At 30.7% G+C, this 26,151-nt stretch overlaps 1 protein-coding gene across 1 annotated transcript; it reads left to right on the top strand.

The window, feature by feature from the left end:
* The first annotated feature begins 516 nt into the window (after window positions 1–516).
* LOC111641776 (E3 ubiquitin-protein ligase ZFP91-like) lies at window positions 517–24,788 on the top strand. Its single transcript, XM_023387993.1, has 8 exons — window positions 517–812; window positions 1,282–1,531; window positions 2,649–2,733; window positions 4,931–5,079; window positions 10,650–10,713; window positions 22,556–22,707; window positions 23,785–23,848; window positions 24,451–24,788. The coding sequence occupies exons 2-8, from the start codon at window positions 1,367–1,369 to the stop codon at window positions 24,786–24,788; spliced, it is 1,017 nt and encodes a 338-aa protein (XP_023243761.1). The 5' UTR covers window positions 517–812; window positions 1,282–1,366.
* Window positions 24,789–26,151: the final 1,363 nt, after the last annotated feature.

Raw genomic sequence — 26,151 nt, 5'->3', positions numbered from 1 at the left:
GTCAAATCTCCCAGCAACATTTGAAATTTACCTGGCGCCCTCTGTTATTATATTTACTTTTTAAAATATTATATATTTTTAAATATTATAAAATGGAAAAACCTTAAGGGATGAGTTTTATAAAACTTAAAAAATTCTAGTAACGAATAAAGTCGTCATTAAGTCTACCATGACTCGTTTCTATCAGCCAATAACTGTTCGTCTGGTAGTCACGTGAGAAAATACAATCGCGCGGTGTTTTAATGGCAGAAAGAACGATGCGTTAACTGAAATGACTGACATTAGAATAAAGAGGAAATAATAATAATATTTAAGATAGATTCTATACAAATAATCACATGTAATTTAATTCAAAGGAAAAAACAAACGAATCTTAGCCGAAATAGTATTTATCGACAGATCTTGATCAAAGAATAAACGTATTTTATACACTAGTTCTTTTCCGATCCAAGTAAATACCTATAATCTAAAATTTCGACAAAATTTTTCTAGTTAAATAAAGAGAGCCGTACAAAACAAAATTTGTAAACACGTGAATAACGGCAGTGTCGGTATTGTTCGCCATGTTGAATACTGTACGCATGCGCCGAAATGTAAATGCTACCGCGTGCGGAAATGCGTTTACGTCACCGCTTTTCGTTTCCGCGACACATCAGTTCATCCACCCTAATGGCGACTTCCATTAACTCTCCACTCCGTCGACCTTAAATCATCGAAATTTAATACTATCAGTCCCCTAAATGAAAGGAAAAAAACCTAGAAAAGGACTGACGATGTAACAACGTGTTTGCCAGACGAGTGATAAAAACGAGGTGGGTTCTAGAAACAATATTTGTTTATCATATATCATGTGGGTTTCGTAGCTACGAACTATGACGTGAGTTGGTGACGCGCCACCTCTTGACTTCTATTAACTTTGAGAGTACACCCTTTGTTTACTGCTACAACGAGAAGAAAAACACTAAGTTTTCTTACCTGTCTTTGTTAGAATTCTTTCGTACTATGGCCGAGTGGTTGAACTGGTCCCACTCCAAGACGTGTTGCCATAGCAACAGAAGTGGGTCGACAGAGGGGTCGTTCCAGTAGGACAAATTTAAACACTTAATTATTTGTAATCGGGTCGGAGTAGTCGGTCATAATGTGAAATAGCCCTTACTCATTCAAAAATTCGAGTAAAATTAATATGGATATTTATTAATTGATATTGATTGATGACACTCCATTTAACTAGGAAAGATAAATCTTTCCTATTATATGAATTTTATTTATTTATCCCTTTAGGCAAATGTAAACTCAAACTCGGCGGTTTTAAAATCTTTCATTAAAAACAGATTGTTGACATACGAGAATATTTTAAATTGAGAAAATGAAGATAAAAGTTGAGCCAGAAAATGAATATTCAGAGTTTACATTTAACCCATGTGATGAGAAGTTTGAAGTGTTAAAGAATTGCAAGAAAGAATTAAATACGGATACCAAAAAGTTCTGTAGAAGAATTAAATCTGAACCTTCAGACCATAAATATACACAGGTGAGTAAAATGTACTTTTGTATACGACTCTAGTGTTGTTTTAAAGCGTCACTTGCAAACTTTCTACGTTTTCGTTACTCCTTCCAAAATTTTAAAATGAACTTTGTCTACTTAAATGCATGACTGCGGGGAAAATGTAACTATTTTGAAGTGAGAGAAATCAGCCGAACCAGAAAAGATTCATCATGTCTACATATAAAAACTGTCAAATTAACGTTAGTGAGACCGTTGGCTCCAAATCATTTATGTCATTAGATTTAAATTTGTTTATTTTTTTACAACTTATTGGTTATCATTTGCCTGACTTCACTTGTGATATGAACTGGGCTGAAATTTTCAAATTCCATACCTGTATATTTCGCTATAAACCGTCCGTTTGTCTGTTCTTTTAAATCTGATAACAGAATGAAAATCGTAAACTTTTCTACGGAGGATCGATTAACCGTAGTCATGTGATTTTTTAAAAATATGATTAAAAATTGAGGTCAATATAAACGATTTTTAAACATGAATTACTATGAAAAATTATAAATAATACAACTGAGTTGATTAACCGAATGAAACAATGAGATAGACTGATAGAGGGTGTAAAAGTGTCAATAAAATGCGCATGTAATTTATGGACAGCTTCTAAATATCACATTTATTATAAACCAAAGCTGAACTTATTTTAATTACATATAACAGAAAAATACAATTAAATAGTTAATAGGAACTAGTCGAAATGGATATTTTGTATGTTTTATATCATTCAAATGGGATGGGAGAATAATTTACAAAAACTTATTCAAATTTTGGATCGTTTTAAGTGAAGAAATGTAGTCCTAAAAGAGAAAACATTGAATATTTTATAAGTAGAGAGGGTGAGATGATGTATTCTCAGGTTTCATAAATTATAAACTGTCATTTTTACATATTAAAATGCTCCAGATTCTCATGAAGTGAACGAATTCTAATAATAAAAGAATTAAAAGCAATGCACATGACATATTACTATTTTGAATGTATTTATGGGTTAAACGGAATTTTATGTTTCAGTTTAAATATTTTTATTTATTTATTGTTATGTACAATTTAACTTCTGTGATAATGTAACGCAAGTTTCTAATCGTTTCAGATAAATACTTATGAAAATTCAAGTTCAAGAAATAATACAAACTATTCCAATTATTGGAGTAATTCCAGTTATAACAGCGAAATAGGTAAGAGACTTCATGCTTTTAACATTATAAATATATGTTTCTAGTGATTAAAAGAATAGTTAAAACATAAATATAGATAAATTTATATTTATATAAGTTTTAACTCGATAATATTTCTTAAACTTTGCAAATATCTTATATACGGTGTACAGTACATGAAATTAGAGAAGTATTTTAATATTATCAATATTTCTGCTCCATAAAGTTAAGGCAATAAATTTAATTTATCAGCATCCTAGAACTGAAAAATCTTAATTTAGGTGTTTTAGACAATGAAGTGTGATAGAATTTAATTTGCTTTTAATTAAAAATTTAGTTTATTCTTTAATCTAGTCATTTTGTCTTTTAACTTCGGAAAAGGAAAATGATCTTTTCTACCTTCTCATTTTCTGACTTATAATTTCCAATATATTACTCAAATACGAAAAATATTATTTACAATATGCAATATGTTCCTGCGCTTATTATTATTATTATTATTATTATCGACCCATCTCGATTATAAGATTATTTCTGCCCAATTTCGAAATTTATAGTTGATGAAGCTCTGAAATATAGTGGAAATTACTGGCAAATTTATCAATTCTGTAAAATTTAGTCATAAAACTCAAAGAAATATTATAAGTTTTCGTTTTTGTATACAGGGTAAACTAGAGTTAGATGGTCGATAAAAGTTCTGGAAGTGTAAATGAGAAAATAAATTATATTTTTAAAAAGCTGACTAAACTAATGTATTCTTAGTATACGAAACGAAATAAAAGTCTTATACAAAACACAGATTCAATGAAACAAAATACAGTAAAACCTGTGTAAACCGGAATCGCACGGTACCGAATATTTTTTCATGTTTGGCAAGTTTCTGTTTTTAACAAGTTTCTTTAAAAACAAAAAAATGGCTGCATTCTGAAGAACTTTTCCGTTCAGGCAGATTTCCGTTTTGAACAGGCTTTACTGTACAGTCGACCCCCTCTAATACTGTTGATAATTCCGTTTTATAAGAATTCCATGTTGTACGAGTCACTTAGATTTTACAAATATGTGAGCCGTTCACAGCCCGGCACATGTATTTGTAAAATCTAAGTGACTCCTACAACGTGGAATTCATATAAAACGGAATTATCAACAGTGTTATAGGGAGATCGCCTGTATATCCAGACCATCTGACCCTGATTTATCCTAACGAAGAAATCGATAGCATGTTATGTGTGCAAATTAATTTGTCATTTAATCCTAAAAATCNAGTGACTCCTACAACGTGGAATTCATATAAAACGGAATTATCAACAGTGTTATAGGGAGATCGCCTGTATATCCAGACCATCTGACCCTGATTTATCCTAACGAAGAAATCGATAGCATGTTATGTGTGCAAATTAATTTGTCATTTAATCCTAAAAATCAGTATTCAAAAGATACTTGTTTTCTTAGTTAATGTGCAAAATTTAATGGTTTTCTATCAAGCGGTTGTCGAAATAGCCTATAAGCAATCGAAAAGTATAAAAATAGCCAAAAATGTCGTATTTTTCCAAGCGACACTGCAGACGTTTCTAGAGAAAAAACTACCGGGTCTAAAAAGGTCAAATTTTACACTTATTCTTTCTCGTTATCGTTGAGTTGCTAGCGAAACTTTGGATCGAAGGGTCAAAGTACAGTACATGGGGGTTCCCCGTATAACTATTTTACTTTTCTCGCATAATATCATGCTTACTCACAAGATTTTCGCATCCAATATTGTTTTTTACACTACGCTTCGAAGCGCCGAGCTTATTTCTATTGAGGAAAAACGTACAGTACATCATACTTTATCTGTGCTGGCCTTCTATGTGACATCTTTCAAGACAAATACTGTATATCAAATGAAATGACGTGACTTCCGTTTAACATCGGAAGTTCGTATATAAGTAATTTGGGCTTATGGAGCCTACTGTTCCCATATCTGGTCTCAGGTTTCATCTATCTAACTGCATTCTCTAGATTAAGGAAGGATTGGCGGACAGCCTAACAGAGTACTGGGAATTTATAGGTCTATAATTTTTTTTTTAAATTCAGCTTATATCCACATTTTGTTTTTAGATTTTTACATAGTTTTGTTAAGAAATATTTTCTCTAAATAATTAAAACTAAAATTATATTTATTTATTTCAATTCTTAGCTTAGAACGTTTTATAATAAAAATACTTTGTAAATACCGATACAGATTGTAAGAAAAAGGAAATAAAAGAAGAGAAACGTGACATTAAACATGGCATAAAATTAGAATGTAAAGTCGTTTTGAAAAGATTGAATTTTAAAATCAAAACTGAAGATTGTAAAGTTTATCTCCCAAATGAATACGAAGATTTAGAGGTAAGTGATACAAACTTCCAAATATTTTACACAATTAAACTATAAATTTAGGTGTATTCTGTACTAAACAACAATTGTAATTTTATGGTTTTTTTACTTTCTGCTTTTTTCTTTCCACGATGAAAGTCCGAAGGGTGGGAACATTAAGTGTTTAGTTCAGACTGATTCAGAGTTTTATCGAGCCAGAATAGACCAGGATTGAAATGAAAATGGCAACCTGATCGAGTTAATCCTGGGTTTTGTAAGGGCCTAAAATCATACTTATGATACTCATCGAAAGACTGATAATAGTAAACAGTTGGATTATTTAAGTTTATAACAACACTAGCTGTTGCCCGCGAGGATTTTGCAAGCAAACCCCATTTGTATTCAGTATTTCAACAACTATAGTAATTGTTGAAATACCTGCCGCTGAGAATGACGAGAATTGCCGAGAATCAAACGAACTGTTTTCAATTTGATCAATTTTCTGGAACGTTTACAATCGTTCTATCATCGAACCAATAACAAATTCGAATTTAAAACGGTTCGAACATTTTAAAAATCGAAATTGATAAAAATATTTATAACAATGTCTGAAATGTTATCAATTTAATACACCTAAGTACTCGATGAAGACTAAACGTTGTTGAAAACAAAAAATCACATCTAAAATAGTACAGTAGAAGCCGTTTTTCCGGTTAAGCCTTTATCCCCTCTCTCTCCCCCGCGGGGGAATTTCGAATAATCCCTTCTTAGTATGCGTTTTCATGACGTACCCTAACTGTGTACCAAATTTAATCTCTAGGTTCAGCGGTTTGCTCTGGGCAATGATGAATCAGTCATTCAGTTAGTCAGTCAATCAGGACAAGTAATTTTATGTATTTAGATGAACATTTTTATTATAGAAACATACATTTGTGAGGTTGCCGAAAGGGTGGGACAAAAGGGAAAAAGACAGTTGAAATGAAGTCAATGTAAATGAAAGATGTGGGTGATGGACAAATGAGGCGGACGATGTTAGCAATTTAACTCTCTTACTTTGAGCCAATGTGAAATCTTTAGAACATTAAAAAATGTGTTTCTATTCGAGCGAATAAATTTCTCCTCGAGTAAATCCAAGATGTCGGATAAAGTAAAGCTGTGAGGTGTGAAAAGGAAATTCCTACTTTGTCCTTGAAATTCGGAGTATTTAATGAATTTTATCTCTGAATTTTCTTTTTCAATTGGACACTACGCTCTGCCGATTGGTTATTTATTTTTTTTGTCTCCAAGTGAAATTAGACCAGATTGGGTGGCAAGAAAGGTCGATTTTTTGTATTCACCTGATAGCGTATCTCGACTTTCACCAAAAAATGTTGATTGAACTTAAAAATTATAACACGTGCTCCAATCTGACAGGAGAGTTAATTTATTTACATTTGCTTCACTTCTATTTTACATATTTTCTCTCCATAATAAAATATATGTTTAGCAATTTTAGAGAAAGGTTCGAAATTATTTTGACATCGTCAACAATGCCGGCAATTTTTAATCATATTTTAATTTAAAAAATTACGTGATTTCTTGTCCAAACTAAGTTCATATAGAATTATTTGGTGCCTCAAACCCTTAACATTTCCATATCTGGTCTGGATTTTCATGTATTTAGCTCTGTTCTCGAGATGAAGGAAGAAGGGACAAACAACAGTGGGAACCTATAATAAAAAATGTCGTAACCCTGTAGATAACAGCGAATTATTAGCATACTAAATAGCCCCTTTACAGTAAAAAAAATTCGAAAAAATTTACAATCTATATCTATATATAGGCCTATATATAAAAATGGACTTGTGTGTCCCTATATTTCACTTTTCAGCTAAAACTACACATCGCACATGAATGGTGTTTGTACGTGGTAGTAGCCCCAAGTCTCCATTTGTGCACTATGGTGTTTTCGTCTCGATAGCTATAAGGGTGCAGGAGATATGGGGTTGAAAGTGGAAGATTTTCTATTTCGATTTTTAAAATTTTCGAATTTGTATTCGAATTAGTTCGATTATAGAACGATTGTAAACGTTCCAGAAAATTGATCAAATTGAAAATAGTTCGTTTGACTGGACGTAAAAATTCTCTAATTAGTCTGGAAACAGGGGACCTAATTCTTGCATTCTGTGAAAACGGGTAAAATTGGCTATAATGTAATTATCTTAATCTTCACTATCGTTACCTTTTGCCCAGAGATGCGGGTCCTGGCAGATAGATTCTACATTACTTAGAAAAACAGTCTTTTATATATATAAAAAAAACTATATTACATACAAATGTANGCCCAGCGATGCGGGTCCTGGCAGATAGATTCTACATTACTTAGAAAAACAGTCTTTTATATATATAAAAAAAACTATATTACATACAAATGTACGAACAAATAAAAACCCAGCGAAGCGGGTCCTTGCAGCTAGTTAAAAATAAAATTAATTAGTTAATTAATTAATCCTTCAACGACTTTTTCTCCAAACCCCAACATCCTAGCCACAGCTCTAATCTATCTAACTCTTGCAGCCTGTCGTATATGTTGGAGCAATAATGAAATGTATTTCTAACTATTGCTCTAAACTCTGAAAGCTTATAGGTATGTGAATCATTGGAGGTTGATGGGATCTATAACGACGATCGTGACGTATACCTTCGTGTTTAAGGAACCGTTTTTGAATAAAATGCCAATGTGTAAAAAAAATGCACTTCCGTAGTACTAATTTGCTCCAATTTAAGTTTTAAACCATGTTTGTTGGATATTAGTTGCTTGCTGTGCTCTTTATTATATGTATTTTCGTAGCATAAGGTTGCCGTTGAGAACAAATTACACAGGAACACTTTTATTGGAAAAAGGTCGGTTTATTTATATTGAAAAAGATATGAATTTCGGGCTTAATACCCCTCTTCAGTCCTATTATAACAGATTTATTAACAAAATTATTAGAGTTATAGATTTACCAATTGTATTGAAATATTTAGGATACGCGTACACAGGTTTATACAATAAAACATAATTACCTGAGATTATAGTGACAGTTACGACAACACGACTCGTGAGAAGACATAGGCGAAAAAAGGCGATGAATGGAGCTAAAATTCTTTTAATTCCACCCTTATACATATTAGAACAGTATAATAACATGCGCTAGAAGAAAAAGGGGGGTAAACTTAAATAAAAAATTAAGTACATAATTAAGAGGCGGAATTTTTATAAAATTAATAAGGGTAGGATGCGAAATAATTTCGATGAAATGTAAGGAAAAACATAGGCCAGATATGAGAGATTTAAAAAAATGTGAATATTCACCGAATGTTTGGTGTGTTCACTTGCCCAGTGGAATACGATGGAGGGAGGTAGTACATTTTAATGGTAGTACATGTTCTTTTTAATATACACGGGTGTGCTGGAGTAGTAATTGATTACTTTACTGACTTCACACGGTTTTATATATTTTTAAAGGTAATGATATTATTATTTCTTAGTATAGTGATGTCTAAAAAATTAACTTTGTTGTTATTTTCATTTTCTATTTCAAAACATATTTTTTTTTTTGGATATTGTTGGCGTATTGAAGTATGGTTTCAGGGTTGGTTAATTGTTTGTTATAAACAACAAAGCAGTCGTCAACATAACGGTTATAGAACATTATACCCTAAAGTTTATGGCTAATATTGTCGATGTTAATCATGCACAGTTCAGCGAATTTTTGACCGATGCAAGAGCCCATAAAGATATCATCTAATTGTCTAAAGAAACCATTATGTAAATATATAAAATTACTTGTTCTGACTGACTGGCTGATTGATTCTTCATCGCCCAGAGCAAACTGCTAAACCTAAAGAGGTGAAATTTGGTATACAGTTAGGGTACGTCATGAAAATGCACACTAAGAAGGGATTTTTCGAAATGCCCCCGTGGAGGAGAGGGAAAGGATTGAGTCTAGATCTGAATAACGGCTTCTACTGTACTATTTTAGATGAGACTTTTTTGTTTTTGAGTAGGTTTAGTCTTCATTGAGTTTTGTATTTATTGAGTACTTAGGTAGTTATATTCAGGCTCAAAATTTTCATATCTTTATTTATATTGAGATTTTGGAGATTTTTTATGAACTGGTCAGAGTTTTTAATGCTATTAATTATCAAATATATTCAGTTTATTTTAAAGGAATTTCTGTAAGTTGTAAAGAACGTAAAATTTAATGTCAATTAGTGAGCGGTAAGATTCATTTAATTAATGTGTTATTACTGTGATGTTGAGCTTGGGTATTCTCCAGTTGTAATCAAAAATATTATCATCTTTTATATTAATTAATTAGATTCTTTAAGTTTTTTATCCATTTTTTACTAAACTTTCATGTATGCTTAAAGTAGGATCTTTGGTTAAAGTGTAATAGGCCTATATCTGATGTAATAATGATCTAAAATGTGTTTAAAATTGGCCCTGACATGATCTCTCTCGTTAGTTTCTATTTCAGTTAGTATATCCTCTAAATGTACTTTGAAATCATTATAATTAATTTTTATTGGGCAATTAGAGTTTAAACCTTTGATAAAAAACTTTTTAACAAAATTAGGTAATATGCAATTATTTTGGTTTACAACTAACATTTGTTTCTAGTTTTTTCGTTCGTTTATAGTTGGGTAATTTAGTCTTTTAACTAATTTATTAAATTTTCTACGAGTATACGAGTTATCATAGCCGACTTCATAAGTGTGTTTACCTTTAACTTTTTTGATTTTAGATTTGAGTTTTTTTTCAATTTTGTATCTTTTAAACTTAATTGTCGATTTTAAAATGAACTTACTGTATTTACTTTTAGTAAGGTTAGTGTTGGAAGTTCTAATTTCTCTAATAAAACAGTGTTTAGATACCAGACATCTGTTAGTAATTTATTCAGTTCTTCTTTCATCTTTATGGTGTTCGCTAAATCTGGCAAGATCCAGCGAACACGAAAAAGATGGAAGAAGAACTAAACAGTATTCAATGAGTCTGAGTATATATTGAAGTCTGTAAATAATTGTAGCACGTATATAGCCTCGGAGAAAGTCCTTGTATCGTCAGAGAAGATCTATCCGAGACTACAACAATTACTCCTTATAACCCAAATCTGAATTAACACATTCATATATCACTAGACTCAACGGATTTTACTGTGGATCTGGAAACTTTTATTATCGTAACCCTAGGGATCCGCGAAACAAAAGTTGGGAATCCTTGGTCAAATAAGTTGCCCAGTCGATAAAATCACTGAACACTGTTGACTTTGAATTCTCGTTCCTGATTAACGGGTTGCCCAAGTAGAGATTTAAGGGTTTCTTTACTTCTGCAATGCCTAAACAAGGGCTAGTTTCCCATAGAAAGTACATCGGAGAAGATCCCCCTTTAACAGATTGACCACATTTTGCTTCCCTTATACAACTGTAAACCAAACAAAAAAAAAATTAATTTTTACAAAATATGTAAGAAATAATTTAGTTTTAATGCACTTTTTAATGCACAACAACACGTTTATGAGTTACATAATTATTTTCATGTATAATATATTGTTTTGTGTTGTTTCTACATTCTTTAGCCTGTCAAGAACGAATTCTCCATTCCCGACAGAAATTTTAACAGGAATGAAACGAACGTTCAAAGTAAGTAACACATTACAAGTTTATTTGTTAATTAATTTAAATACTTCTTTGAAGATCAGACTTTACATATAAAATTAGCCCTATGTAACATTTAAAATTTTGCGGTACCATCACATTTTATTTAAAAAAAAACCTGTTATATTTTTACCTATTATATGATAACATAAAGCTTAATTTTCAGGGAAGAGGTGGGTTTTTATTAAGATTGTAATTGCTAATTCTGAGAAAAAACCGTTATTAAATCTGACCCTACTGGAGATACACACGACTTCCATTATCCGTCCACTCCGCCGACCTTCAACCACGAAAATAGTTAATAATATTTTATAATTAAAATTCCAAAATTTTACGAAATTAAATGTGCTTATGGTTTTAAAACTGTATCCTTAATGATATAGCTAACGACATAAACATTTTCAATGTGTTACAAAGTTCTACACTTCTGCTGGATATTTATTAATATTACTATGTAAATAAATTCAATTATCCTTAACTTTTCTTCTTAAATTGTGTGTGGCAACATCCGGAATAATATTTTATTTAAAAGGTGTTTATATAATTTTATATATCATAAAATGGCAAAAAGCTTAATTTTGTGGTTAGAGAAAAGGTTTATAAAACATTGTAAATGCTAATAACGAGTAAAATCTTCATTATTTCCGATTTTACGCGTGGCATTACACATGTACCCTCTGTACCCCGTTAACCTCTATAACCAAAAGTTAATAGCATCTAACCCCCAAAACATAAATCTCCATTCAAAACTTTAGATATTTTGGACAAAATTCGAAACAATTATTATGAATCAAAGTGGATAAAGAAGAATGTGCCATATACTACACAGATACACATACATACATACATACATACATACATACATGCAGAATAATCCGCGAAAGTTTTTTATTTATTTCTTGAATTTTGAAACTTCCCTCAGCCTGACAATGTAAATATATTGCATGGTCATTTTCTTCACCAATCGCCATGCTGTTATATGTATAGTAGCGTAGCGTAGTGGGGGCGGCAGGGGGGGCCCATTTTAGGGGGAGACAAAATTACGTTATATGGGGCGGCAAAATTTCACAATAAATAATAATAATATCTTGTAAGAATTTGAACCATTTTATTTCATATTTTCGTCCACCTACGACTCGGACCGATTGAAATGAGCACGAAATAGTGTTACTATCCATCCGGGGATATCGTGCGCAACCTGTTGATCTTTTTTTTTTTTTGTTTTTGCTTGTACGATTTATTCGTATAGGCCTATATATACACCTCTAAAATCCAATACAGCTAGGTCACTCGCGTTACTCCTATCCAAGTCTCCCTAGTCGCTAACTGTAACTGATTTAGAACCAGCATGCACAACACATTATTCTTCGCATTGCAAAATGACATACGCATGGGTCAGGAACTTCTATTCGAACAAACCTCACCCGCCGTCCGGGTCAGCGATTTTAATAAGGTGGCAACACTAGCACGGAATTTTTCATTACTTATTCTGTGACGAAACTGAATTTGTCTTTTAAATTGAGATATCTAAATAAGGGGGGCGAAATTTTTCTCCGTCCCCCCCCTTATTTAGGTATCTCAATCTCAAACTTCGAACTTTTTCGTACTTCAATCTAACCGTTAACTTTGAATTTGCTATTCTCGAAGACAATGGAGAGTTCGTCTGGATGCAAAAATAAGTTTAAAAGTTAGGACCGAAAATTTCATAAAATTTAATTCATTTCGAAGAGAATTTAACATTATTTAAACATATTTACTCGGTCGGAGGACTTTTTAAATATCGGATTTTTCTTAATTTCTATTAATAAAATCTGTTTACTATTTTAGTTTGTTTTACTCAATCTAATGCTTAAAAAAATATAATCCAGCTGGAAGTCGAAAAGAATTTCTTTAAAATATTTTACATTTTTCAATTTGTATCTATAAAATATTTCGTAATTATTGGTATTCGGGCCGAATTCCAAAGTCTTGTTGTCGAGATTAATTACGTTTAAATCGCATAATTCGGAATCATATTCGCTTCTTTCCCTGTATATCCGTTTGTTTTCAACCCGGAAAATTCTTCTAATCTCGGAAAATCTCGCAAGTTCTTTAAAAGGCACCTTGTTTTCTTATTTTGTGTTAAGGTTGAAGAAATTTTGCATATAGAAAGTATAATTAAGCGACCCTCGCGTCATACTTCATGACATCATCGAGAGTAGACTGTTGACGTCATGGCACATACTGATGTACCGTGTACTACTACTTGAATCGCATTCGGTAATGGGTTTTAAAAATGTTTTTATATATAATTCGCGAATTTCCCTGAAAATTAGAAGGCGTTGATGTCAGAATGATCAGTCATTTTAAAACAAGGACTGATAGGTGTGGTCTCTGTCAAATATTAATCGATGAAAATAATCGAAAACCTTTATTAAGCAACTGTAATTGCAGGTAATGAATTATAACTTTACTTGTACATAGCAGCTGTTAATAGCGGCATCAAGGCTATATCCAGATAGTTCGGCAGTTCGTTTGTCTTCCACAAATACATATTGATTATTGACAATCTGTGACATGCAAAGCAAACATAACAAGCAAAAATTTAAAAAAAACTAATAAGCGNCGTACAAAGTAAGTAACACATTACAAGTTTATTTGTTAATTAATTTAAATACTTCTTTGAAGATCAGACTTTACATATAAAATTAGCCCTATGTAACATTTAAAATTTTGCGGTACCATCACATTTTATTTAAAAAAAAACCTGTTATATTTTTACCTATTATATGATAACATAAAGCTTAATTTTCAGGGAAGAGGTGGGTTTTTATTAAGATTGTAATTGCTAATTCTGAGAAAAAACCGTTATTAAATCTGACCCTACTGGAGATACACACGACTTCCATTATCCGTCCACTCCGCCGACCTTCAACCACGAAAATAGTTAATAATATTTTATAATTAAAATTCCAAAATTTTACGAAATTAAATGTGCTTATGGTTTTAAAACTGTATCCTTAATGATATAGCTAACGACATAAACATTTTCAATGTGTTACAAAGTTCTACACTTCTGCTGGATATTTATTAATATTACTATGTAAATAAATTCAATTATCCTTAACTTTTCTTCTTAAATTGTGTGTGGCAACATCCGGAATAATATTTTATTTAAAAGGTGTTTATATAATTTTATATATCATAAAATGGCAAAAAGCTTAATTTTGTGGTTAGAGAAAAGGTTTATAAAACATTGTAAATGCTAATAACGAGTAAAATCTTCATTATTTCCGATTTTACGCGTGGCATTACACATGTACCCTCTGTACCCCGTTAACCTCTATCACCAAAAGTTAATAGCATCTAACCCCCAAAACATAAATCTCCATTCAAAACTTTAGATATTTTGGACAAAATTCGAAACAATTATTATGAATCAAAGTGGATAAAGAAGAATGTGCCATATACTACACAGATACGCATACATACATACAAACATGCGTACATGCAGAATAATCCGCGAAAGTTTTTTATTTATTTTTTGAATTTTGAAACTTCCCTCAGCCTGACAATGTACAATGACAGTGGAATCCCGGTTAACGAACGTAATCCGTTCGACGAGTCCGTTCGTTAACCGAAGCAATTTTTCCCATAGAAATTAATGCAAATACAATTAATCCGTTCTTGCCGCCAGTATTTTTGTAATTTTATTTGTAAAATGGGTTTTCTTTAATGAAAATATAGGAAAACGTGTTCATAAACAGTCGATCTACGTTAAATTTTCGGAAAAAACGAAAGATTTGACGGGTATAAAAAAAATCACATACGATCGTTAAAGTTCTAAAATGACAGATAGCAGAAACAATAGGCTAAATTATGAGCGAAAGGCTTATAGGTTTATCAACAATCTCCGATCAGAGTNCACATACGATCGTTAAAGTTCTAAAATGACAGATAGCAGAAACAATAGGCTAAATTATGAGCGAAAGGCTTATAGGTTTATCAACAATCTCCGATCAGAGTCGACGAACAGGTGTCAAATAAACGCCTCGGAACAAACCTTTCTCGTGACCCGATCTGGTTTCGGTTTTCACCTGCAGACAAAGAAGAGAACAATCGTGAAGCGAGGAATGGGACACAGGACAAATCGTAAGGTGAAATTCAACGAAGAAATACTATAAAAACCCCGAATATCAAGGTAAAAACGCAGTTTTCCTAAAAATTCTATGGCGATTAATCTGTGCCGTCTTCGTCTGAATTAAGCCTGAAGTCGTTCCCGCTAAAATTTGTGTTGTGTCTCGCGGACCGCTCCAGTCTTGCGGCTCTCACCTACCATCGCTTCTGTGACCAAGCGAACTCATCTCGTCCGCTCTGGGGCTACGACTGATCAGCTTGCACTATCGTAGGACCAGCGATACGCCACTCCTCAGTGCCGAGAGAAAATACTGTAGATAAGCCATTTCCAACTACCTCAAATATGTAAGCATCTTCCCGTTCTAATAAACGATTTTCACTATAAAATACTTGTCATCTTTGTCTCCTCCGCCATCACCAACGTACGAATGGATCCTAGACCATCACCGACACACGATTAACTGATTTTCCCTAAAAGTCGGCAAGCTTACAAATTTGACACAAAAAGCCGTTAAGTTCGTTATCCGAGACAAAATTTTTGCAAAATAATAGTTCGTTAACCGATTTGGTCGTTAACCAGGACGTTCGTTAACCGGGGTTCCACTGTAAATATATTGCATGGTCATTTTCTTCATCAATCGCCATGCTAACTGTTATATGTACAGTAGCGTAGCGTAGTGGGGACGGCACTTTTTTCACATTTTCACAATAAATAATAATAATATCTTGTAAGAATTTGAACCATTTTATTTCATATTTTCGTCCACCTACGACTCGGACCGATTGAAATAAGCACGGAATAGTGTTACCATCCATCCCGATACTCCGGGAATCGACTAGCCGTCCGGAGATATCGTGCGCAACCTGTTGATTTTTTTTTTTTTNAGAGCATTGGCGTCCTTGGCGTTTAAGCAGTTGTTATTTATTTTGCTCTTATATATCTCAATTTTTTCCATACCGAAGGCAATAGTTGGGGAATGGACCGGTTTAATTATCTTTGCCTCATTCCAAATTTACACTTGTTCCATCCGTTTGTGCCATAATTGCCATGATGGTGTTGTTGTGTCCTTTATTGACGTCATACATATGTTCTTTTATACGCACCTCCAAGTTTCTTGTGGTCACACCCACATAATCTTTCGCTACTCCTTTATACAGAACTTTATACTCTTTATACAGAACATCACTATAAAATAGTGATGTTCTGTATAATTCTGCTTGACAATGTCATTATTGTCAAGCAAAAACTACAAAAAAATGCATTGTACAGTACGTGATGTTGGTCTGCCCAATATATCCACTCTGCGTTGTTTATATATTAAGTTCTATGAAATTTTACAAAAATTTCATCGAATTTAATTTATAAATAACACAGATTAGATATAGCTAACATATTAGCCATGTGTTTAATGTCCTATATATAGAATGCCCTGTAATTGATATAAAATAATAATAAATTTTATAATAAACCTTGTCAATAGTTTTTTTTTCTCTTTTAATATTAATATATGTAAATATATTACAATAAGTTACGTAAGTCTGTACTTAAATTTAATCATAAAACGTTAATAATAGTATTAATATACGTTTCATAAAAATTAGCAAAAATTTATTTTATAAATTTTTAGTCATATTTCAAACTTCAATTAATCTATCGCCATTCCTTAACACCTTACAAGTTTCGAATAAGAAATATTTAAAACAGACGATTGACTGGATGGCGCTAAATATTCGGTCGCCATTTTGTCCACTTCATCGGCCTACCACAACTACCGCTTATCTTATTACTTACGAGATATTTTACGATATCGTAACTTACGATTGGAAGTTTCGGTCAATTCTGGTCCAGTTCACGTTTCAGTGAATAAATTCGCGGAATAAATTTTCATAAAACTTAACTTTTTCATACTAATCGTTAACTTTGAATTCGATACTCTCGAAGACGATGGCGTCAACGACGAAGAGTTCGTCTGGATGCAAAAATAAGTTTAAAAGTTAGGACGGAAAATTTCATAAAATTTAAAAATATTAATTCATTTCGAAGAGTATTTAATATTAATATTTACTCAGTCGGAGGACTTTTTAAATATTGGATTTTTCTTAATTTCTATTAATAAAATTTGGTTATTAGTTTAGTTTTTTTTTTACTCAATCCAGTTTAAAAAAATATAATCCAGCTGGAAGTCGATAAGAATTTCTTTAAAATATTTTAGATTTTTCAACTTGTATCGATAAACTATTTCGTAATTATTGGTATTCGGACCGAATTCCAAAGTCTTGTTGTCGAGATTAATTACGTTTAAATCGCATAATTCCGAATCATATTCTCTTTTCTCCCTGTATATCCGTTTGTTTTTAATCTGGAAAATTCTCCTAATCTCGGAAAATCTCGCAAGTTCTTTAAAAGGCACCTTGTTTTCTTATTTTCTGTTAAGGTTGAAGAAATTTTGCATATAGAAAGTAGAATTAAGCAACCCTCGCAACAAACTTCATGACGTCATCGAGAGTAGACCGTTGACGTACTGGTACATAGTACCGTGTACTACTACTTGAATCGCATTCGCATCTATAAAATATGCGAAATTGATTTTAAAAATGTTTTTATATATAATTCGCGAATTTCCCTGGAAATTAGAAGGCGTTGATGTCAGAATGATCAGTCATTTTAATTAAAACAAGGACTGATAAGTGGTCTATGTCAAATATTAGTCTATGAAAATAATCGAAAACTTTTATTAAGCAACTGTAATTGCAGGTGATAAATTATAACTTTACTTATACATAGCATCTGTTAATACCGGCATCAAGGCTATATCCAGATAGTTCGGCAGTTCGTTTGTCTTCCACAAATACATATTGATTATTGACAATCTGTGACATGCAAAGCAAACATAACAAGCAAAAATTAAAAAAAAACTAATAAGCGGGCCTAGAATTAGTAAATACAAATGCACTCTGACAACTTATTAGTTAAATTGAGCACGACTGAATATCTTATTATCTGCATGGTAGAGATCTCAACTTGCGACATTAAACTTATGCTACCTTTTAGAACGAAAGTGCATAATAAATGTAGAATCTACTGTGTATATTTGCTCATTCGAATCAATTCATACGAAGCCATCCGGTTGTATATTGGATAAAACAACCGAACATTGACAGTTGGTCTTGGATTTGCACTTCATTAACGGCTCGCTTGGCATAGTTTTTTTTAGTTTTGCACGCGTACCTAACACTAATATTAACATTAATAGAATACGTGAATAGAACGATTTATTCCTATATAGCCCTATATACACCTTCAATATCCAATAGACGTAGATCACTCCTATCCATGTCTCCCTAGTCGCTAACTGTAACTAATTTAGAACCGGCATGCACTGAAATTATTCTTCGCATTGCAAAATGACATACGCATGCGTCAGGAACTTCTATTCGAACAAACCTCACCTGCCGTCCGGGTCAGGGATTTTAAAAAAGTGGCAACACTAGCACGGAATTTTTTATTACTTATTCTGTAACGAAACTGAATTTTAGTCTTGTAAATTGAGATACCTAAATAAGGGGGGCGAAATTTAAAGTAAACGAATTAATTATTGTATTTAACATTTAAATTTCAGTTAAGAAGAAAAAAGAGAGTGAGCAATACGATATTCAGCACAATTCAAAAAGACAAAAAAAGAATAAGTGTAATGCAAACAAAACGAAATTCATCCCTTCAATTAGAAAACACAACAACATTCAAAGAAATATAAAGAGGAAATATCTCAGAGTAACGCGTTCATCTCACTCTAAACAAAATCACACATGTGATATTATTACATATTTTTTCGTATTTTCGGAACAGCAATGTTTCATTTTTTCTTGTGATTATTACATCTAAATAATTAATTTCATAATTTTTTTCTTCTTCATAAGTAAATTTAATGTTCTTATTTAAACTATTTGCATAATCCTTGATATTTTCAGCTGTAACGTTATTTGAGTCGTACAAAACTAATATGTTATTCTGTTCTCAGGGTTGTACTTAATGTTTCTAAATCATGACTAGCGGGGCAAGATCGGCAACATAAAGCCACATTAGAAGCAAAGGATAAAAATAAAAAATTCGGAACTTGCAGATCGGAACGGTTTTAGAGAATGCGGATTCGAAGTAAACTAAAAGAAAGAGGCAGAAAAGTCCTAAAGAACCAGAAAATGACGGTAAAAATTCTTATTGTGTATATTGCAATGAAAAATATGGCATTATTCAGGTTATGCTGTAAATGTAAACTCTGGGCTCATATGAACTGTACGGATGTAGAAAATGAGTATGTTCAATTTATTTGTGATATGTGTAGAGAATAAGAAATTAAACAATATACTTTTATGTTGCTTTTACATTGGTTTAGGATGTTTTCATTTATTATTTGTTTGATTACAGAAAAAATCAAACGGATAATAAATGAAAGCATGTTTGCATTATTATTTTATTTATATATGTCTTTGAACTTGCATTTCGTTGTAATAATATAAGATAGGTGTTGAAATTGTATTTCTTTATTTTAATAGTGAATTCCAATTTATACATTGTTAAAAACATAAATTTATATACCTGCCTATCTTGCCTCATTACTGTTTCCCCTATATCAGAGGCAACTTTAATAAAAATAATTAAAATAATTACAACTTTACAAAAAGAAAAAAGTTGCCGAAGTTGTCCCTATACCCGGGGAAACTTCGCAACTTGATAAATTCATAATAACAATAATTCAAAATGATAAATTCAATTCCTTCCGTTAAGACTTAATCGGTTCGTACTGTTTATAAACCTACTCCTATCACAAGCCCGTGTATAGTATGTGATAAGAGGACTTTATCCAAACAAAAATAACTGCACCTCACATTTCAAATCTACAGAGGCACATTTATACACTCAACAGAATTTATTGTTGAACCATCAATTTTGTTCGCTTTATTCTTACATTTTGCGAAACAGAAGTTGAGATCTTCAGCTCTAAAGCATTCCAACGTTTCCAGAGTAGCAACACATTCACTTTTTTTTTTTTTTTTTTTTTTTTTTTTTTTTTTTTTTTTTTTTTTTTTTTTTTTTTTTTTTTTTTTTTTTTTTTTTTTTTTTTTTTTTTTTTTTTTTTTTTTTTTTTTTTTTTTTTTTTTTTTTTTTTTTTTTTTTTTTTTTTTTTTTTTTTTTTTTTTTTTTTTTTTTTTTTTTTTTTTTTTTTTTTTTTTTTTTTTTTTTTTTTTTTTTTTTTTTTTTTTTTTTTTTTTTTTTTTTTTTTTTTTTTTTTTTTTTTTTTTTTTTTTTTTTTTTTTTTTTTTTTTTTTTTTTTTTTTTTTTTTTTTTTTTTTTTTTTTTTTTTTTTTTTTTTTTTTTTTTTTTTTTTTTTTTTTTTTTTTTTTTTTTTTTTTTTTTTTTTTTTTTTTTTTTTTTNAGGAATTTTCTGGTGGCAGTACTTTTCCAAGAAATTTCTAAAATGAGTGTTCTCCAATGTTTTAAATGGAATATTTGCTGCTATAATAGCATGACACAAATCAGCACTAAACTCATTTTTCTTTGATGAAGTCTCTGAAGTCTGCGTCAAGAGAGTCTGTTTCATTTTATATTTTCGTTCAACGTTCGATTTATGCAGAGCACCTTGTGCATGTTGTGTGAGGTGGCATTTCTTTTCACTGGACACCTACAAAAAATATTAAATTTTATTATTTGTTGTTTTTAAACTACTTTATATTTTATATATATTAACATTATACAGTACAGTATATATAATTTGTAATTTGCAGTAATATTTTAATTTATGAAAATATTTTTTTACTGACCTCTTTATTACAGACTTGGCACAGAATAATCTTGCCATCCGACGTGTAATGAGGGAATTCTTGAAGCCATTGCCGAATTAATGAAGCTTTAGATGTTTTAACTTTTGGCATTTTCACTAAAATTTTATCCACAAGTGAACACTCCAAAGACAAAAATAAAACTGATCTGCAGTAGACTGTCAGGCTGTTATTCTGGCAATTCGGGATTTTATGACTTGGTGACAAAAGACTAGGTGTGGCTAATTGCTGTTTTCAGAGGGTATGGTGGAGGGAGAATTTGTAAAATTTTAACTGCCTTGGAATTTAAGCAATACAGTATGTTAAGAATCAAAGTAAATCTTTTCGGGAAATGAAACAAAAAATTAAAAACTTTTTAAAAATATGAAAACAGGCTAAACTTTATGTTTTAGGCAAAAATAGGCAGTAACGTCAAATTAGGCACTTTTAGGCATTTTAAAATACCATTGTTTCGGTCTAAATGTTCATGAAAAGTGTTAATACAAAATCTTTGCCATGTATATGCTAAGGGAAAAAAATAGGCATTTGCCTAAAATCCGCTGTCTATTAATAACATAAATTTATATAAGTTACCTGCCTATCTTGCCCCATTACTGTTGCCTCTATACCAGGGGCAACTTTAATAAAAGTAATTAAAATAATTACAACTTTACAAAAACACAATTGCCGAAGTTGCCCCAGGTATAGGGGCAACTTCGGCGATTTCTCTCTTTTTGTAAAGTTATAATTATTTTAATTATATTTATTTCCAAACTGATTTTAACCAGTTCTATAGTAAGGTAACATTCTAGTAGACAATAAACAAAGCTTTTTTTTCAGTTTACAGCAGTATTTATTACACAAAATGTAAGTAAAGCTTAACATGCCGAACTTGCCCCGGTCTTCCCTATATATTAAGTCAAAATTTATTAGTAGAAGGCAAATGCCTGTTATAATGGGAGTTCTACTCCTTGTCTTTATCCTGAGTACAGTTACAAGAACCATTCAAACATCAAAAACTTCTTAACATAATTATATAAATTGAAAACATTTTTTTGGGTTGCTCGATGGAACATCCCATACATTGCTTCCACCGATTCACATCCGCTAAAGTCTACAAGATCATATCTCTGTCTCAACTCTAGGCTCTTTTCACATTTACAAATCAGGTGAAATTTAGAAAACGGCATATGACATCTTGAGCATAGATTATTCTCGTATATATACACTTTGTTGTCTATCACCAGTGTACTAGGATTAAGTCGAAGTTGTATAAAAAGTCTCTTCACACAAAATGGTGCGTTCGAAAATATATAGCTATTATTACTTGGTTATAATAATATTGAACTATAACGATTCAATGAAATTCGTAAGCGAGTATCAAATTCGTTATTTAATATTAGTTAAAAATATAAAAATATTTTAAACAAAATATTATAAGATATGGTGCCACACGTAGTTTTAAATGTTCCCGGAAAAGTTAAGCACTCGTTGATGGTCTATTTAATAACGAAAAGAAGTTTTTAATCGTATTTATTATAATTTGTATCACACATCACACCAATTCGCCGTGACTCATGTTTAGTTTTCGGCTTGTAATCAGAAATAAATGATGTAGTGAAGCATGTAATTTTTGTTATGTTAATTAATAAAAATATGTTTTGTTTTATATTTTAAGTTTTTCTTGGGTAGTTTTTGTGTTAAAAAATTCTAATTTCGACGACAGATATCACACCAATTCGCCGTGACTCATGTTTAGTTTTCGGCTTGTAATCAGAAATAAATGATGTAGTGAAGCATGTAAATATTGTTATGTTAATTAATAAAAATATGCTTAGTTTTATTTTATATTTCAAGCTTTTCTTAGTATCCTTTAAGACAAAAAATTCCACTACAGATATCAAGAAAGAAGAAGTAACAGACAATTGTGATGTAAAACATGGTATAAAATCAGAATGTAAAGTTGATTTGAAAAAATTAAAGATTGAAGTAAAGACTGAAGATTGTAAAGAAGTTGTTCATGTACCAGATGATAACGAACAGGTAATGGTAAGTAATACAAATTTCCAAATATTTTACACATTATTAGTAAAATTTTAATATTAAATTAGCTTTCTGAATGGTTAAAAACGTAGTTCAATATCACTAATATAGAATTATGCTTTGAATAAAATTATGATTTGTATGAAATTAAAAATATGTTTTACATAAGAAAATATCTAACAACGAGTTTCGTAACTTTCCTTGCTGTTAACAGATTTTATTTACAAAATAACATTTATGTTGCTAATCATAATAAATAAATAAAATTGTCTGTGCCGCCATATGTTACAAAAACTCTCTATAATTTTAATTATTATATAATGAAAAAATGTTTAATTTTAATTGTAAAAATGAATTTTACAAAAGATTATAAATGCTACCCACATAAAATCTTCATTAAGTATGATCAAAGTCGAAATTTTACACGTTACCATTTTCATCTCTTCACCCCTGGACGTTTATTTACCAAAATTTAATAACATTAATGCTCCTTATACTGTACTCAACATGCTACTAAATTTCGTTTCTTAATCTTCAATCCATTCCGAAATATTAAATGAAATAGACGCTAATGTACATGCTAACACACACATATTCACGGAATTTTTTGCCATGTTTTTGGTGAAGAATCTGAAAATTTGCAAATAATCAGAGGGTGAAAATTGACCAAATTTCAATACTTTATTTTGTTATGCATAGTACAAAATACCAGATTTATTTTATTTTAATTGTCTACTTGCACATTACTCATTTCTGGCACTTTACACTGGTTAATTGACGATACTGAATTTTTGTGATTAAAAATCAAGAGGGTAAGTAGATAATAAAAGTCGTGTGTATATCCAGCAGGGTCGAATTTAACGATGATTTACTCGTTATTAGCAATTGTAATTTTTTATTTAAAACTTATTCCTACGTTTAAAATTCAGTTCTTTGCATTTCTATAATAGTTAAAAATTTCATATTTCAGTTAAAAAACGTTTTATTACAGACAGCACCATTAAAATTTTAAATGTTGCTGAGAAAGTTGAGTAACTCGTTACTAGTTTATATATTATAAGTGATTCTTTGCATATTGTTTAGCCTGTCAACAATGAATTTCGCACTCCGGACGAAAACTGTAACAAGAATGAAATGAACATCCAAAGTAAGTAACATGTTACTTAGTTCAGATCTTTTGATGTAGTATTATTCAGGGGGCAGCTGAAAAACTGCATTCAAGTTTCAACTGTCATACATTAAACTGGGATTAGACATTTGAGAATTACAAGTAACTACCTACATCGTATTAATATAAATTTGAACTTAATAAAACTACGTTTGAATATTTAGAATCATTAAATCACAACTCATGACTAGTGATTTAACGATTCAGTTTTGCTGTGATACTTTTTCCTTTACTTTAATGACTTTTTCCCTCTCTAAAAGCACACAATTTTTCCTACGTTTTCGTTATAACAACTGAAACAAACTACATAAGTAAAAACAGATAAAATAAAACAATTTAATATTTCTCACTCATTTAAATGTCCGATAAAAAAATTAAAGCTGAATCTATTACTTTATGATCGTAAAATGTAAAATGTTTTATTTTTAGTGTAAACAACAAAAGATGCTTTGCTTTTTAATTAAAAACATTAATATACTTTACAAATAATATAACTGCAGCACTAATATCTTAATATTGCAGTTATGTTTTATTTCTTCAAATATTATAAATAATCTATTATATTATTTTTTATCTTTCAGTGGAGGAGGAAGAGCAAATTCAGGAATACTTTTTTCAGCACAATTCACAAACGGAACAACGTTATAAATATAAAATGAAAACGAAGAAATACGTTCCTTCCAATAGAAAATGCAAAAAACTTCATAATAAGATTAAAAGAAAATACTTCAGGATTATGTTTTCATCTCATTCTAAACAAATATTTTCGTGTTATTTTTGTAAACTGCTTTTTGCAAATAACAGAATATTTCAAACACATCTGTTCTGTCATATTGGTAAAAAACCATTTCGCTGCACAACCTGCAATAAGAAGTTTTTGTGGCAATTTCTTTTGCTGAGACACATGAAAGANAACTAATTAATTAATCTTCAATATAATAAGTTTATTTTATTGAATAATATAATATAATGTTCAGCATAATGATTCAGGACAATGCAGTTTTGAACGTCGAACGTGAGAAATAGAAGTTCGGATTAAACGTTTGCTTTTTCTTTGTGTTTGGGTTGAATTTACGACGTATTTTATTAAAATAATGAACTTTTCAGCATTTGCGAACGACATTTTGAAGAAACAGAGATTTTAATCTACAAATTATATAATTATTCAATTTTTTTGCAAGTTATGTGAATGAAGTGCCTATTGAATTTTTATATATTTGTGTACATAATAGCTTATCGTAATACTGTAGAAGTAGGAATTTTCTTTTACGGCATCATATAGTATCGCATTATGCTTGTAAATTTTTAAACTAATTTCCCAGCTGCTTTCGGATTTATATAAGCCAGTACAGTACTTCCCTCAAGAGAAGTATGTCATGAGAACAGGCAAATTGTCCTACTATTATATCGTACGGTGGGAGACACGATGCTAATTAAAGTTAAAAATAATTATTTAGTGTTATTAAATATCCTCTAAATATTTAAAAATAATGTAATTTGTTACTTTTACGTTTTGTGGTAACTTACGCCATTCTTAAATGTTTCCATTTTTCGACAATATCCCATGAATTAGTGCGCGACGTTGTCTCAACGTGTTTTATTTGGAGTTGAAACGTCAAACGTGTACTTCTGCTTGCTTTACAAGTTTAAAGTTTAAACTTCGGATGCAATCTCTCTAATGTAATAAAATGGCAAAACGGCTTTACAACGAATTGTGAAATTTAATAGGTGTAAAAATCTTTCCTTACAGAACTACTCTTTTGGTTTTCACTGGGCTAAATTACTTTATAAATAACATAAATCTGTAGCAAAATCAGTTTACTTTATTAGTAATGTCTTTATCAATGGACAAAATTAAAAGTGAAGAGTCTCGCTTGTTATTTTGTGAATTTCCCCAAAAGACTAAATAATTTCTATAAAATTTTCAAAACAAATAAATTTAAAGCAATTTTTTAATATGTATCTTATATATAAAATTACAGAATACTGATTGGTTATGAATAAGTTTGTAATGACTTTCACATTATTTTTCCTACTATTATATATAAAAGGAAAAGCATGGCGATCGGTCAAAAAATAACTCGCCAAGATTTTTACATTTCTAAACTTAGAGCACCTTCAAACGTCGAAAATGCAAAAAATCGTGCGTTTTAACTGTATATATCGATGTTAGTCTGTGAGGGTGCACGATTTTTTTTATCCTGTTTGAAACTTAACAACTCTTGCTCTTTTTGTCGAAAATTTCTGAAATTTTGCTGCAAAGTTTGATTATTAGGAAAATT

This window comes from Centruroides sculpturatus, unplaced genomic scaffold (genome assembly GCF_000671375.1).
Source record: "Centruroides sculpturatus isolate CEXI.00-Female unplaced genomic scaffold, Cexi_2.0 scaffold1460, whole genome shotgun sequence".
NCBI classification, from domain to species: domain Eukaryota; kingdom Metazoa; phylum Arthropoda; class Arachnida; order Scorpiones; family Buthidae; genus Centruroides; species Centruroides sculpturatus.
Note: the sequence above shows the minus strand (reverse complement) of the source record. Positions and strands in the feature narration are given on the sequence as shown.